The following is a 15,364-nucleotide window of genomic DNA, read 5'->3' as shown; positions in this document are numbered from 1 at the left end:
ATGGTGGCTAGGGCGGGCAATGGAGAATGAGCTTAGGCATGGTGAGCATTCAGAGGCACCTTATGGTGACAGGTGACGCCTGAGGCCTCCTGAACGGTTTCAGCAGCTGGGCGGAGGGATAAGGGTTGCCTGGGGGACCAACACCTCACTCACCCAGGAGCTTTGCGGCCCAGGAGGGGGTGACAGGGGAAGGTCTACCCCTCCATAAGGGGCAGTCTGGAAGGGTGGTGATGCTGTCATGCCACCCCTCAGGCTGGGTATGTTTTCACTAGGGATGTACGAAAGTCACTTACCTTTTCACAGGGGTGATTCGCGGTGGAGGGGAGGCGCTCCTCACCTCCCACTGAAATCCTAACCTGGCTGGCTCTGCTCCACAGCAACTCTGCAGAGCCGCTGGCCGGGTGCATTCACAGGCGTCTGGAGCCTGTGGACGCAAATAGCGGTGGCTACGGAGGCTGCCATTTGTGTTCCTGTTTTTGGCTGTGATAGGCTACATAAATATTTATGTAGCCTATCACGGCGAAAGACAGGGGCGCAAATGGCAGCTGCTACGCCATTTGCGCCCCTGTTTTTTTTACCGTGATAGGCTATGTAAATAGTTACGTAGCCTATGACGGCAAAAAAAACCCCAGAAACGCAAATGGTGGCGGCTACGGCGGCTGCCATTTGCGTTCCCTTTTTTTGCAGTGATAGGCTATGTAAATATTTTATATAGCCTATCACGGCCTAAATGGAGATGCAAATGGCGGCCGCCGTAGCCACTGCCATTTGCGTTCCTGTTTTTTTGCCGTGATAGGCTACATAAATATTTACATAGCCTATCACGGCAAAAAAAAAAAGGGAACACAAATGGGAGCCGCCGTAGCCGCCATTTGTGTTCCTGGTTTTTTTTTTGCCATGATAGGCTACGTAAATTTACCAGGTAAGTGCTCCATTTTGCGCACCTTTCGTGGGGTGGTGGGGCAGGGGGCTTCGTTCTGCCACAGATTTCAGGGGGGCTGAATGCACCGTCATTCGGCTTCACTGAGATCCATGGCGGAATTCTCTGACATCCCTAGTTTTCACCCATAAAAGTGCCAGCTAGACGCTGGTACAGTCAGTGCCCATCCTAGGTTTCCACTTTGCAAATATTTCAATAAATGTGGCCCAGTTTTAATCCAAGCACTTGTGTCTGTCTCTTTATTACCCAGTCTCCTCTTCAAAGACCCCTCTCTGAAATCCTGGAGTGCTGCTTCCAGTCAGTGTAGACTGGGGTCACTTAGGTGATCCGGGGACCAATTTCCACCACTCCTGCTGCCACACCATCTGCAACAGCAAAAAATACCCCATAGCAGTTTGTTGCCAAAATGTGGTGTCAAACTGCTGCGGAGATGCAAAAAGGCCACATTTAGCTTGCAAACAAGCTACATTTGGCACTTTTGAGTCACCTTTAGTGTTTTGCTGTCAAATTTCACCAGCAAATCTCCAATTATTTCGCTGCTACACCACCAAATTTCAATAGGGTGAAAGTGGCGGGGGCCGCACTCTAGGCTATAGGGGGCTGCATGCAGCCCACAGGCTGTGAGTTGCCCACCCCTGGGTTAGGAATTATGAACTAGATGGACATGAGAACACAGGAAGCTGCCTTATACTGAGTCTGACCATTGGTCCATCTAGCCCCCCCCCCCCCCGTAATGATTTTCTTGGGCCTTGCAATCTACTTCTGGGTACAGTATGGGGTCTGGGGAGTCTAGAGTTTAAGGGGCAACTAGGATAGCAAAATCTATTGTATTAGAAGCTTGCTAAATGCCATATATAAATTGGTAAGAGACGTCTTGTCACTTGGAAGATTATCAACTGTCTCTTGCTTATTAAAAACAACAACTGGGTAAAGGGTCATAGAAAAGAACACATTTTAGTTTGGGATTCCCCTGTCTGGAAATAAAGGGAAGAAAAAAAAGAGAGAAGTTGACCACATAAAAGGAGAACTAAGGCTCAGAGAGGCTTAAATACCTTACCTCAAGAACAGAGGTGATTTGGGAGACAAAAGGTTGTATTTCCTGGGAATATGATGTGATGTGAACCAATAGATGTAAAGATTTGAGAATATATTTTAGAAAGGAGGTTACCAATTTGGGAAGGTGTTTTAAGTTGATACATGGAAGAGATATGGGTCTATCTTTCTTCTTTCACCCTGAACCTGAGGTGTTACTTTGAGCCTATCACTTACTAGGGATGTACGAAAGTCACTTACCTTTTCGAAGGGTGACATTTGCGGTGGGGGGGGAGGCGCTCCGTCCCTCCCCTCGAAATTCTGGCGGGGGGGGAGGTGCTCCGTCCCTCCCCCCCCTGAAATTCTGGCCGGGGGGGAGGCACTCTGTCCCTCCCCCCCCGAATCCTGGCCGGCCGGCTCCGCAAATGGTGGCGGCTTTAGCGCGTACGCAAATGGCGGCGCCCATGGGTGCCGCCATTTGTGTTTCTTATTTTGGCATGTCTTAGTCTACGTAAACATTTACGTAGACTAAGACAGCAAAAATAAGGGGAACGCAAATAGCGTAGCGTCTACGTTATTTGCGTTCCCCTTATTTTTGCCGTCTTAGTCTACGTAAATGTTTATGTAGACTAAAACGTGCCAAAATAAGGAACGCAAATGGTGGCGCCCATGGGCGCCGCCATTTGCATATGCACAGTTTTTTTCTTTTCTTTTAAATCAGCCATGATAGGCTACATTTATGTAAACATTTATGTAGCCTATCACGGTGTTTTTTAAACATCTAGCCATGATAGGCTATGTAAGTCTTTATGTAGCGTATCACGTTTTTGTTGCTGTTGTTGTTGTTTTACTGGAAATGGCGGTGGCGGCAGCCGGTCGGAAGACTGGCCGCCGCCGCTGCACCACCGCTGAACCACCGCCGGAACCGCTGCCGCTAGGAAGATTTGCCCAAGGTAAGTCTCGTCCCGGGGGGGGGCGGGGGGGCAGACCATTCCGCCACCGATTTCGGGGGGCTGAATGCGCTGGAGATTCATGGCGAAATTCTCTGACATCCCTCAGTGACTTCCCAGTCATTCTTGGAGAAGAAGAGAGTCCCTTCACCCTTGCTGGTAAAGTACAGGTATGAGTGGTAGGCATACAGCCATAGGATGTGTGAGTATGACTTATCTTTGCTTTGTTGTGGAGTGGCAGTTTGCATGTTTGTTAAATATTTCTTATTCACTTTTAATAAATACATTTAGCTTATGTCTTTGCCTTAGCCATTATTTGTAGAATTTAAGTAAATCTGAGTGAATGTGAACACTCTATCTTGGCCCCCAAAGGAACCTTGTCTACAACACCAGGGCCAAGCTGAGGCTGTTTAAAGTAAGTGTGCCTAGGTATCCAATACCAGGGACCCCGACATTTTAACCTTCAATTTTTCCCTTACAGCCTGCATTTTCAACTCAGCACTGACTAACAATAGCTCTCCAGCATTTCAAGCAGGAATTTCTCCTGCCTAACCTGGAGATGCTGATGATCATACCTGGGACCTTCTACAGCAGAGGGTGTTGAACTTCTTTGAGATGCAGGGCCACATTCCATTTCAGAGAAACTCTCAGGGCCGCATTCCAGTCACTCCCCCCCCCCCACAACACACACAACACATTGTTTTGCACCTTAAATGGCAGAAAAGCCATATTTATGCAGAAGCCTGTTAGTTTGTGGATCTAATTTACATAATCTGGGTGATCAAGCAAATGTGTGTGTGTGTGTGTGTGTAGTGACTGAAAGGCATATATTTAAGATGCATGTAACATAGGGCAAGGTATTGACAGCATGGAGTAGGATGGTACATGACTATTATATAGAGGCTACTATATATGGTAGAGAAGCTGAACTATACCAAATATTTTCACACCAGGCAACTATGAAGGGAGACAAATTCAAATCTGAGACTTGGATAAAATACAACTACATTCCATTCCATATTCTGAGCTTGAAGCAGAGCAACAAGAGCAATTCACAAATAGTTTGGCAAACCAGACAACAAGATATTTGCAATCCACTTCTGAACAGCAGCCTTCACTTTTGCCTGCCCTCTTTTTTGGTTCTCTCTTTCAAACTGTCTCCCTATTTCAGTAATTACCAACCCAACTATCATCAAATCCATCACACCTACTGCACAGATCATGTAAGCACAATTCCAGCTTTTATAAAAATGTACCCACCAAACCTCCAAATGCTCCTCTGAAATAAATCACATTGGTTTAAATAGGATTATTGCAGGAGTGTGTTAAGGATCACGGCCTTAGTTTTAAAAAGGTAGCTGGTTTGTTTGTTTTTTTAAAAAGAAGTATTGAAATTAGACTGCAGACATACAGTAGATTATGCTATGCTAAAATTTGAAGAGAAGAGGAGGAATAAAAAGTGGCAGCCCAAAGGACTTTCCCTCTGCATTTTATCTCTTTTGCAATCATGGAAAATTAAGTCGCAAATAGAAATGCTTAGAGATGCAATTATGCAAACCAACTATAAAGCTGGATTATAAAGTAGGTAAATGTGTCCTGTTTATTTTGGAGATAAAGCAGGTAGTCTGAGCTCTAGTGTCATGAACCTGAGTGGTATTCAATGTGTGTCACTGCTCTGTTATCAAAACTCTACAAGACACCCTTGGACCTCACAGTGTTTGGAGTTTAAAGGAGCCTTTGGAGTCCTACTGTTAAACATTTAGGGTGAAATTCAGCATTACACAAGGGGACTTCTGCTTGCATTATGGAACTTTCTGATCTTCTCCTCTTGCTTGAGGCCCCCTGCACACCCATGTACATTTACTCCAGAGAGTCCCCCGACTGTCCAGTTAAGATTTTGAGGGCATGTGGGGGGCTGCAGGGACACAAGCATTTGCATGGGCAGGAGGTCCTAATTGGATAGTGCATTATTATTTCATATAACTATGTAAGCTTCAGCCTTCTTCACTTTTCTGGCTCTTGAATATGAGCACCTTGCCTGTCTGCCCACGCTCTTAGTTTACCATTCCCTCTCTGGCTGCAATTTAATGCAGAAACACAAGAAAATAAGATACACTGAACTCAGGGTGACTTCCTTTCCAAGCATGCTTAGGATTACATCATCAGTCCCCTCCCTGTGTTCTTCTCTTCTTCCTATTATTCCTCTAGACCACTCTTTCTTCCAACCTTTCTGGCCTTTGGCCTGCTGCCTTCTCAGGATCTTCTGGTATACTTAAACCAAATGACAATGGAGAATAATGGATGTGCTGGACCATTATGTGCTATCTTTAAAACATTCAAACCTAACCACTATCAAAGATAGGATCCTGAGCTAGGTGGATCGATAGATCCGTACCGTTTCACACACACACACACACACACACACACACACACGTATCACCATAGCAGTGGACTGGGTTGCATATCATTTAAATCCAAATGCAAATCAACTTTCAATATATAGATGTATAATTGAGAAGAATGAGTTGCTGAATATCCTTTTGGCTAGAATTCATTTTGCTAAAATAAATGTCCTACCCCATGTCCAGCTTGCCTGGCCGCGAGGGTGGGGGTGCTGTCGCTGGTGGTGGGTGGGGTGAGGAGATGTGGATGGCCATTGTTGCCGATCCAAATGGCAACTGCAGAGCTTGACAAGGCTCCTGGGGTGAGTGCGGGCTGCTTGCCAAGCATGGAAGGGGCTTGAGCATGGTCCGGGGACCAGCGAGTGTGGCAGGGCGTCCGGAGAATCCAGAGAGGAGTGATTTTGCACACCCCTACCTTAAATTTAGATACATCCCAGTGGAGAGGACTACCTGGATGCTAAAGCAGAGTCTGTGGGTGCAGATCCCCTCCTTGGCTGGTGTCCTTTTACCTGGGATGGGGGACACTTTTGCAGTTTTAAATTCAGGAACATCCAAAGGAGCAAGTAGCTTGGTGATATAGCACCGGCCCTGTGTGCTGAGGGTCTTTGGTTCAATCCCTGGCATATCACAAGCAGGGCTTCTGACTGAAACCCTGGAGGTCTGCCACTAGGTAGTATAAACAATATTAGGCTGAGTGCACCAAGGGTTTAATTGGTTTACTCGGCTGCGGGGCAGGGTTGTGGAGAGTTTCAAGTGTTTGACCTTATACTGGTAGACACTTGGGAGCTCTCCTTTCAAGCCGACTGTTTTGGCCCATAGTATTTTGGTAGTGTGCCCCCTAAAAAAGGACAAGGAGGCAAGAAGGGCAAGGGCAAGGCCGCTCACTCACCAGCCAAAAGGCCTCAATGAAGGCATGACTCTTCCTTGGAGGGGGAGGAGGGACCCAATTTGGCATTGATTCTTGCATGCTTGGAGGCTGTGGAGAAAGATAAGGAGATTACACCTCCCCCATTATCGGGACCAAGTACGTCTGGAGGCTTGTAGATAGGGGTGTACGAAACCCTGCTTACCTGGCTCCACCGGGTTCTGCAGGTGGGGGGAGGCGATCCATTCCTCCCCCAGGAATCCTCGATGGGGGGGAGGCAATCTGTTCCTCCCCCCCGGAATCCTGCCTGGCTGGCTCCACTCTGCAGCCAGGCCGTGGAGCCGCTAGCTGGGCCAACCCGCAGCGGGGCCTCCAGCCACTGCCAGGCTGCTGCAGATGCAAATGTGTCCTGTGTAGGGAACATCATTTGTGTCCCTACACCGGCCCATGATAGGCTATGTAAATATTTACGTAGCCTATCACGGCTAAAGCAGGGATGCAAATGGCATAGGGGATGCCATTTGCGTTCCCTTTTTTAGCTGTGATAGGCTACGTAAATATTTACATAGCCTATCATGGTGAAAAAGGGAACGCAAATGGCAGCTGCCGTAGCCGCCATTTGCGTTCCTTTTTTTTTTTTTTTGCCGTGATAGGCTACGTAAATATTTACGTAGCCTATCACAGCCTCCACAGGGATGCAAATGGCGTCCCTGCGTTAGCCGTGATAGGCTACGTAAGTAGGGATGTCAGAGAATTCCGCCACGGATCTCAGTGAGGCTGAATGCCAGTGCATTCAGCCCCCCGAAATCTGTGGCAGCATGGCCTGCCACCCCCCCCGCGGATCCCCCCTGGGGCGGATGTTCCGGGCGGCGGCAGCTCCGGTGGCGGCTTTGACGGTGGCGGCAGCTGGTCTTCCGACCTGCTGCCGCCGCCGCCATTTGCAGTCTGGAGGGGGGGGGGTTTGTTTTGTTTTACAGAGACGTGACAGGCTACATAAAGATTTACGTAGCCTATCATGGCTGGGTTAAAAAAAAACAAACGCGTATGCAAATGGCAGCGGCTACAGCCGCCGCCTTTTGCGTTCCTTATTTTTGGCCGTCTTAGTCGACGTAAATATTTATGTACACTATTACGGCGAAAATAAAGGGGAACGCAAATAGGGTAGCGGGTGCTATTTGCGTTCCCCTTTATTTTCGCGGTAATAGTCTACGTAAATATTTACGTAGACTAAGATGGCCAAAAATAAGGAACGCAAATGGTGGCAGCTGTAGCCACCGCCATTTGCATATGCGGGGTTTTTGTTTGCTTGTTTGTTTTTACCCAGAGCCTTCTGCAGCTGGAAATCCGGCTGCGGACGGCTCTGGCCTGGGCCTGGCCGGCTGCTCCGCGGAGCCGCCGCGGAGCACAGCTGGCCATTGAGGATTCCGGGGGGGAGGAACGGATTGCCTCCCCCCCGTCGAGGATTTCAGGGGGAGGGATGGAACGCCTCCCCCCCACACCATAAACATAATCCACGGAAAAGTAAGTACATTTCATACATCCCTATATGTAAGTATTTATGTAGCCTATCACGTCCATTCGAAAGACCATTCTGGGCCCATTTCTTGGGGGGGGGGCGGGGGGCTTCATTCTGCCATGGATTTGGGGGGGGTGAATGTGCTGGCATTCAGCCTCACCTAGATCTATGGCAGAATTCTCCGCCATGCCTACTCATAGCCCAAAGAGACTAGGAGGGAGAACCAGCGCACATTGTTGCTTTCCCTTGCAGTGTGTTTGGATGCCACTGAGGCGTCTTCCAGCTCTGTTATGACACAGATTTCTGGGCCAGGTCCTCTGGCAGAGGAAGGACCAACACCTGCTATGCCACAGGCGTAGGCAGTGGGAGCAGTGTCATCCAGTCCAGCTCTGGGAAACCCAGCTTTGGCTATACCAGATACAGGTAAGACACCTTCTGCAACTAATCTCACTTGGCCTGGTTGGGGCTCCATGGGGCCTTGGGGGGTAGTTTCCATGGACAACTGGCTCTAAATGGCCTTTTTCTCCACCTTCCAGAGAACAGTTTAACCCAAAGGCAGTCAGAAGTGAGACTCTATCTGCGGTGTCTAATCAGCCCTCACCACCTGTCTTGGCAGCATCTCCGGGGGTTGTGTGTGGCCGTGGTGCCCCAGGTGTGCTGGAGGCTTCAACTTCACCCCGGACAGTGCTGGACCCTGGTGCTGCACCCCTTTTGGGACCTGCAATGGTGTCATCTGTTACACTGCCAGATGCGGGCTTGCAGCAGCCCTCTATGGTGAGTGCGGCCTGTACATTGGTTTGGCAGGGCCCAGCAGGACTTGCCAAGGGAATACAGTCTCAAATTCCTTCTGTGCATGCAGATCCATATGCTAATGTAGGGAAGGATGCTATACCCACAGGCGGTACATCTACACTACCAGTTTTTCACCTGATGACCGCCACAAGGGATAAAATTCTCTGAGTTCATTGATGTTATCTCCTTGTTATTCTGTGAACTGGAATCTAAAGACAAGGATAAATCTGGAGACAAAGAACAGGACAAAGGCAGGTAGAAGAAAGTTGCCTGTACTTGAGACAATTAGCTGCCAGGCTTCCCGGTTTACATGGGTGTATTGCAACAGAAATTCCCAGAGTGAGGGTGGATTCCCACTGAACATATAGACATTATTTATCAGGTGTACACAGAATATGAGGGAGGGGCCTGGTTGGCCTACAACGAGGCCTTTAGTATGAGGGCCACCATCAACCCCTCCATCTGCTGGGACATCAAGGACTGGGACCTCTGGGTTCAGTTCATGGCCCCAGCCAGACCAGGAGTTGGTGTTAGATCTGACAGTGGTCACATTTTAGCCAAACAGCTACCCACATCAGCCATTTGACCAAGTGCAGGACAGGCAGTTCAACACTGCTTGCTTTGCTGGAAATATTTTTCCAGAGGCTTCTGCTCCCCAAATCCATGCCAGTTCTACCATGAATGTTCTATCTGTGGCAGACAGCACCCATGCACCACGTGTCCCAGGACTAAAGTTGGTGGGGCCCCATGCGGGATGAACAGGGTAGTAGGAAATCTGGGGGAGGGCTGGGCAACAACCTCCTCCCAAAGGGACCCAGCCCAGTTAAGATCGAGCCCCTACGGCAGCTCCTGAAGTGGTATCCGAGGAAGGAAGATGCCATTTACCTAGAGCTAGGGAGTTCAGAGAATTCTGCCATGGACTCAGATAAGGCCGGATTCCAGAGAATCCGACCTCCAGATTCCATGGTGGAATGACACCACTTACCCCCAGCTCTGGAGGATTTCATCTGGAGCAGCTCTCCAGGTCCCTATACAAAGCAATACGCTTAAGGCGGCTGCCATTAGCCTATCTCTGGGACAAATACAGATGCAAATGGCATATTCTATGCCACTTGTGGCTGTAAAGCCCTGACTTTGACATATAACTGCAGCCATTTACGGCTCTATTTAGGTAAAAAACAGTGCTTTACAGCTGCAAGTAGCATCCAATATGCCATTTACGGCTGCATTTCTCCCAGCAATATGGTAATGGCAGTCGCCATTACTGTATCGCCTGCGTGATGGAGCTGGAGTGCCACTCTGTAAAATCCTCCAGATGAGGAGACAATCTGGGGGATTTTGAGGGGCCAGGAGTGGTGCAACTGGCCCCTCTGAGACCTGTCCCCCCAGAACAGAAGATGGGTGGTTCGTACAACCCTACCTAGAGCAAGGTTTCATGGATGGTTTTAGAATTCCTTTTCAGGGTCAGTGAAGGGCCCAATTTTCTAAGAATCAGAACTCAGTTCTGAGCATGGAGCAGCTAATAAAAGCCAAAATTGACAAGAAGTAGCTGCGGGGAGGGCTCTAGGCCCATTTGCAGCACTGCCAATTCCTATGTTGCGGGTTTCTCCTCTGGCCATTGTTCCAAAGAAAGCATCAGGGGAGTACAGGTTAATTCATAACCTCTCCTTCCCCAAAGGTGGTTCTGTGAATTATGAGATCCTGGACCATTTGTGTTTGGTGTGCTACACATCTTTTGACTCTGCAGTGTCTATGGTTGGGGCTTTCGGGCATGGGGCATTGATATAAAGTTCGCTTTTCGCATCTTACCCATCAACCCTTTGGATTTTGACCTTTTGGGGTTCTGTTTCCAAGGTATGTTCTGTCTGGACAGGCCCTCCCTATGGGGTGTTCCACCTCTTGTGCCATCTTGGAGAAGTTTAGCACCTTCTTGGGATGGGCAGTGAAAGATAGGACAGGGGCACAGAGTGTGGTCCATTATCTGGATGATTTTTTGTTCACCAGCCCCAAGGATCTCACACAATGCGCTGACTTGATGCGGGGCTTTGGCACCTTGGTGGAGCAGCTTAGTGCTCCTTGGGCCCACAAAAAGACAGAGGGTCCATCTGCAGTTCTAATGTTCTTGGGGATTGAGTGGTACACTGTCAATCAGTGCTGCCAGCTCCCAAAGGATAAGCTCTCTGTCCTGGGTGGGAAAACTCTTGCAATAATGCATTCCTGTAAAGTTACCTGCATTTTATTTATTTATTTATTTATTTATTTATTTATTTATTTATTTCATTTCTATACTGCCCAATAGCTGAAGCTCTCTGGGCGGTTCACAAAAACTAAAACCAAACAACACACAATAAAACAATTTAAAATATATAGAACATTAAAACCACAATATAACAATACAACCACAATAAAACCTAGCAGCAGTACAGGAGTTTAAAATACAGATTTAAAACAGCAAAGATAAAAATTTAGAAAGCTAAAATGCCTGGGAAAATAAAAAGGTCTTCACCTGGCGCTGAAAGGAGTACAATGTAGGCGCCACGTGAACCTCACTAGGGAGCTCATTCCAGAGCTGGGGTGCCACAACAGAAAAAGCCCTCCTCCTAGTAGCCACCTGCCTCACTTCCTTTGGCAGGGGCTCATGGAGAAGGGCCTCTGATGATGACCTTAAGGTCCGGGCAGGCACATATGGGAGGAGGCGATCCTTCAGGTAACCTGGCCCCAAGCCGTTAAGGGCTTTGAATGTTAACACCAGCACTTTGAATCAGGCCCGGAAATGGACTGGCAGCCAGTGCAGCTGGAAAAGTACTGGCGTAATATGAGCTCGCAGGCCAGTCCCTGTTAACAATCCTGCTGCCCTATTTTGGACCAGCTGAAGTTTCCGGACCGTTTTCAAAGGCAGCCCCACGTATAACGCATTGCAGTAATCCAGATGAGAAGTTATCAGAGCATGGATAACTGTAGCTAGGCTATCTCTGTCCAGATAAGGGCGTAGTTGGTATACCAGCCTAAGCTGATAAAAAGTGCTCCGTGCCACTGAGTTCACCTGTGCCTCAAGTGACAGTTCTGGATCCAAGAGCACCCCCAAACTACGAACCTGATCCTTTAGGGGGAGTGCAACCCCCTCCAGAACAGGTTGAATATCACCTAGCCGGGCAGACGAACCACCCACTAACAGTACCTCCGTCTTGTCTGGATTGAGTTGCAGTTTATTAGCCCTCATCCAGTCCATTACCGTGCCCAGGCACTGGTTCAGAACAGCCACTGCCTCACCTGGTTTTGATGAAAAAGAGAGGTAGAGCTGGGTGTCATCCGCATATTGATGGCACCTCAGCCCACACCTCCGGATAACCTCCCCCAGCGGTTTCATGTAGATGTTAAACAGCATGGGGGATAAAATAGAGCCCTGTGGAACCCCATGGCACAATTGCCATGGCACAGAGCAATAATCCCCCAGCACCACCTTCTGGAATCAGCCATCCAAGTAGGAGCAGAACCACTGTAGTGCAGTGCCTCCAACTCCCAACCCAGACAACCTATCCAGAAGGATACCATGGTCGATGGTATCGAAAGCCGCTGAGAGGTCCAGGAGAATCAACAGGGTCACACTCCCCCTGTCCCTCTCCCGGCAGAGGTCATCCCACAGGGCAACCAAGGCAGTTTCCATTCCAAAACCAGGCCTGAAGCCCGATTGAAATGGATCTAGATAATCCGTTTCATTCAAGAGTGCCTGGAGCTGTCCTACAATCACCCGCTCAAGCACCTTGCCCAGGAAGGGGATGTTGGCCACTGGCCTATAATTGTTAACATCCTCTGGGTCCAGGTTAGGCTTTTTCAGGAGTGGTCTAATTACTGCCTCTTTTAAAGCAGCAGGCACCACTCCCTCTCTCAAGGAGAAATTTATAACCTCCTGGACCCAGCCGGACAACCCCTCCTTGTTTGATTTAATAAGCCATGAAGGGCAAGGGTCAAGCACACAAGTGGTTGATCGGACTTGGCCAAGCACCTTGTCCACATCCTCAGGCCTCAGTAACTGAAACTCATCCAATAAAACTGGACCAGACGGTGCTCTGAATGCCTCTACCAATGGAACTGCAGTAATGGTGGTGTCCAATTCATGACGAATCTGAGTGACTTTATCCTCAAAGTGCCGCGCAAACTTGTCACAGCGTGCTACCGAGGGTTCCACCATCTCTCTCCCTGGCCCAGAATGTAACAGGCCACAAACCACTCGGAAAAGCTCTGCTGGACGACACTGAGAAGATGCAATGCTGGTGGAAAAGAACTGCCTCTTTGCCACCCTCACCACCACAGAGTAGGCTCAATAGTGGGCTCTTACCTGTGTTCGGTCAGACTCAGCACGAGTTTTCCTCCACCTGCGTTCTAGCCGTCTCCCCTCTTGCTTCACTGCCCTTAGCTCAGGTGTATACCAAGGAGCTGACCGGGCTCTGCTCAGAGGGAGAGGGCGCTTGGGCGCGATCGTGTCAACTGCCCGAGTCATCTCTGCATTCCACAGAGCGACCTGGGCTTCGACAGGAGCACCAGCCATACCAGCAGGAAAATCCCCCAGAGCCCTCTGGAATCCATCGGAATCCATTAATCTCCAGGGGTGGACCATTTTAATAGGTCCCCCACCCTTGCAGAGGGGAAAGGCCGCCAGAAGTCTAAACCTCAGCAGGAAGTGATCTGACCATGACAAAGGGACAGATGTTAATTCCTCCACTTTCAGATCACCATCCTCCTGCCCAGTCGAGAAAACCAGATCAAGCGTGTGTCCTTTTATATGCGTTGGGCCGATGACATGTTGGGACAGCCCCATGGTTGTCATGGCGGCCATGAAGTCCTGAGCTGCCCCGGATACAGCGGCCTCGGCGTGGAAGTTGAGATCCCCCAGGACCATCATCCTGGGGGTCCTCAACACCAAGTCCGAGACCACCTCCGTCAGCTCAGGCAGGGAGTCTGATGGGCAGCGGGGTGGGCGGTACACCAACAGAATCCCTAATCTGTCCCAGGTACCCAACACAAGGTACAAACACTCAAGATCTGCACTCGAATGAGCAGGAAGCCTGGAGAGGGAGATTGAATTCCTATAGACCATGGCAACCCCCCCTCCCCGACCCTCAAGTCGGTGTTGGTGCTGCACCGAGTACCCAGGAGGGCACAGCTGGGAGAGAGTGACCCCTCCCAGTTCCCCCACCCAGGTCTCAGTAATACATGCCAGGTCAGCCCCCTCATCCACAATCAAATCATGGATGAGGGAGGTCTTATTTTGGGCCGACCTGGCATTCAGCAGCAGCACCACCAGACCTGAGGGCAGACTGGTAAGGCTGCCAGGAACCATCAGGTTGGGGAAAGAACCAGAAGAGGGGATAGCTGTAAGGTGTCTAGCCCCTCTTCTCCTCAGCTGGCCTGTTAATCCCCCAACGCCATACCTCCCCCTGCCCGTGACCACAGTTATGGTGGCACCTCCCCCACCCCCTGAGTTGCCCAATAGTCCTCCCAGGCACATATTAAAATATTAAGATATAAAATACACAACAGTTTAAAAGAATATAAAAGAGATAAAAGAGAACAGCAGCTAAGAAGGAGCAGATAGTCCACGTTTGCCCCTTCCCCTTGTCTTTAAAGCTGCTGCCCTCTGCTGCTGCTGCTATTTGCTGCTGGTATTGTGGCTGCTGGTGTCTCTGGAGAGGCAGGTGGGTAGATCTTCAGGTCCTACGCGACTCCAAGTGCGACGCTAAGTGCGTCTAAGACTAAGACGCACTTAGTCTAAGTGCGTCCTGTGGATCATCTCTTGCAGTTCTGTGTGCATTCCAGGAATAGAGGGCTTTTGGCTAGGACCATAAGCGGTAACCTGGCTGCATTAGCCTTTTGGTCCAAATTCAAGGGCATACCTGATAGCACTGCAGATTTCAAGGTGTGGTGTACCATTCAGGGTTGGGCCAGGGTGTCACTTGCAGCTTTAGACTCCAGGCACCCCCTTTCTCTGGACTTCCTTTTAGGACTCTAGAGATTGTGGCCATCCATCTGTGCTTCACTCTATGAAGCATCACTGTTTCATGCGGCAGCCTTAACAGCTTTCTTCGGTGGCCCCAGGATTTCCAAACTGGTAGTGGCATCCATGTATCTGGAAGGGCTCTGTGATATTTGGATATCCAAGGCCATCTGGATGTTGTCAGGATTCGGCTCAGGAGGTCCAAGACTGCCCAGATGGGTAAGGGAACAATGGTGTCCCTCCTTCCTGCACAGGTGGAGGGGTTATGCCCCATCAGGGCATTAGCTGTTTTTCTGGACCTAAGGGGGCCCACGGATGGTCCATTGTTCTGTCACTTGGATGGTTCTCTGTTAACTAAATATCAATTTTAAGCTGTTACAATGTTGGCATTGGCTGCTCTTGGTCTGGGTAAATTTTGTTTTGGGACACATTCCTTCCAAATTGGGGCTGCTTTGACAGCTGCATCATTGGGTTTGTCACATGATCCAGTGAAGGCGGTGTTCAGATGGTGCTGCAAGGCCTTTAGGGCTTATGTGTGGGCTTTCCCTTGATACCAGTGGTAAGCCTATTCTCTTCTTGCTCTTACTTTTTTTCTTTATTTCCTTTAGCTTGATGGAATGGATGGGAACCTGTGCGTGTGCTCATATGTGGACACAGCATGATGTTCTGGGCTGGTCGGAGGGCTTCCAGGTCAGGCTGTGGACTTCCACTCAGACTGCCTCGGTGTGCCTGCATTCAGTGGCTTGTCAAATCAAATGCGGCATGCAGTGGGAGCGCCTCTTACCCATGTTATTCCATCAAGGTTTGGTGCGTGTCCCCCTGCAGGATTTGGTGCTGCATCTTGGAGGGGAATGACTAGGGATGGCGGAGAATTT

The 15,364-nt window shown here is 49.3% G+C and overlaps 1 protein-coding gene across 1 annotated transcript in view; it reads right to left on the bottom strand.

The window, feature by feature from the left end:
* Positions 1-15,364, bottom strand: part of LOC146352263 (uncharacterized) — an 83,140-nt gene that overhangs the window by 43,733 nt on the left and 24,043 nt on the right. Inside the window, exons 2-4 of the mRNA XM_084829649.1 lie at positions 8,307-8,423; positions 6,395-6,579; positions 6,214-6,300 (exon numbers count right to left, since the gene is read on the bottom strand). Of these exons, the coding sequence (XP_084685775.1) occupies positions 6,214-6,300; positions 6,395-6,579; positions 8,307-8,423 (389 nt within the window). The remainder of the gene's footprint in view (positions 1-6,213; positions 6,301-6,394; positions 6,580-8,306; positions 8,424-15,364) is intronic.

The sequence above is a fragment of the Heloderma suspectum genome, chromosome 2 (assembly GCF_057233095.1).
Source record: "Heloderma suspectum isolate Gila_16-S chromosome 2, 16-S_ref, whole genome shotgun sequence".
Lineage (NCBI taxonomy): Eukaryota > Metazoa > Chordata > Lepidosauria > Squamata > Helodermatidae > Heloderma > Heloderma suspectum.
This window is presented reverse-complemented; position numbering and strand designations above follow the sequence as displayed.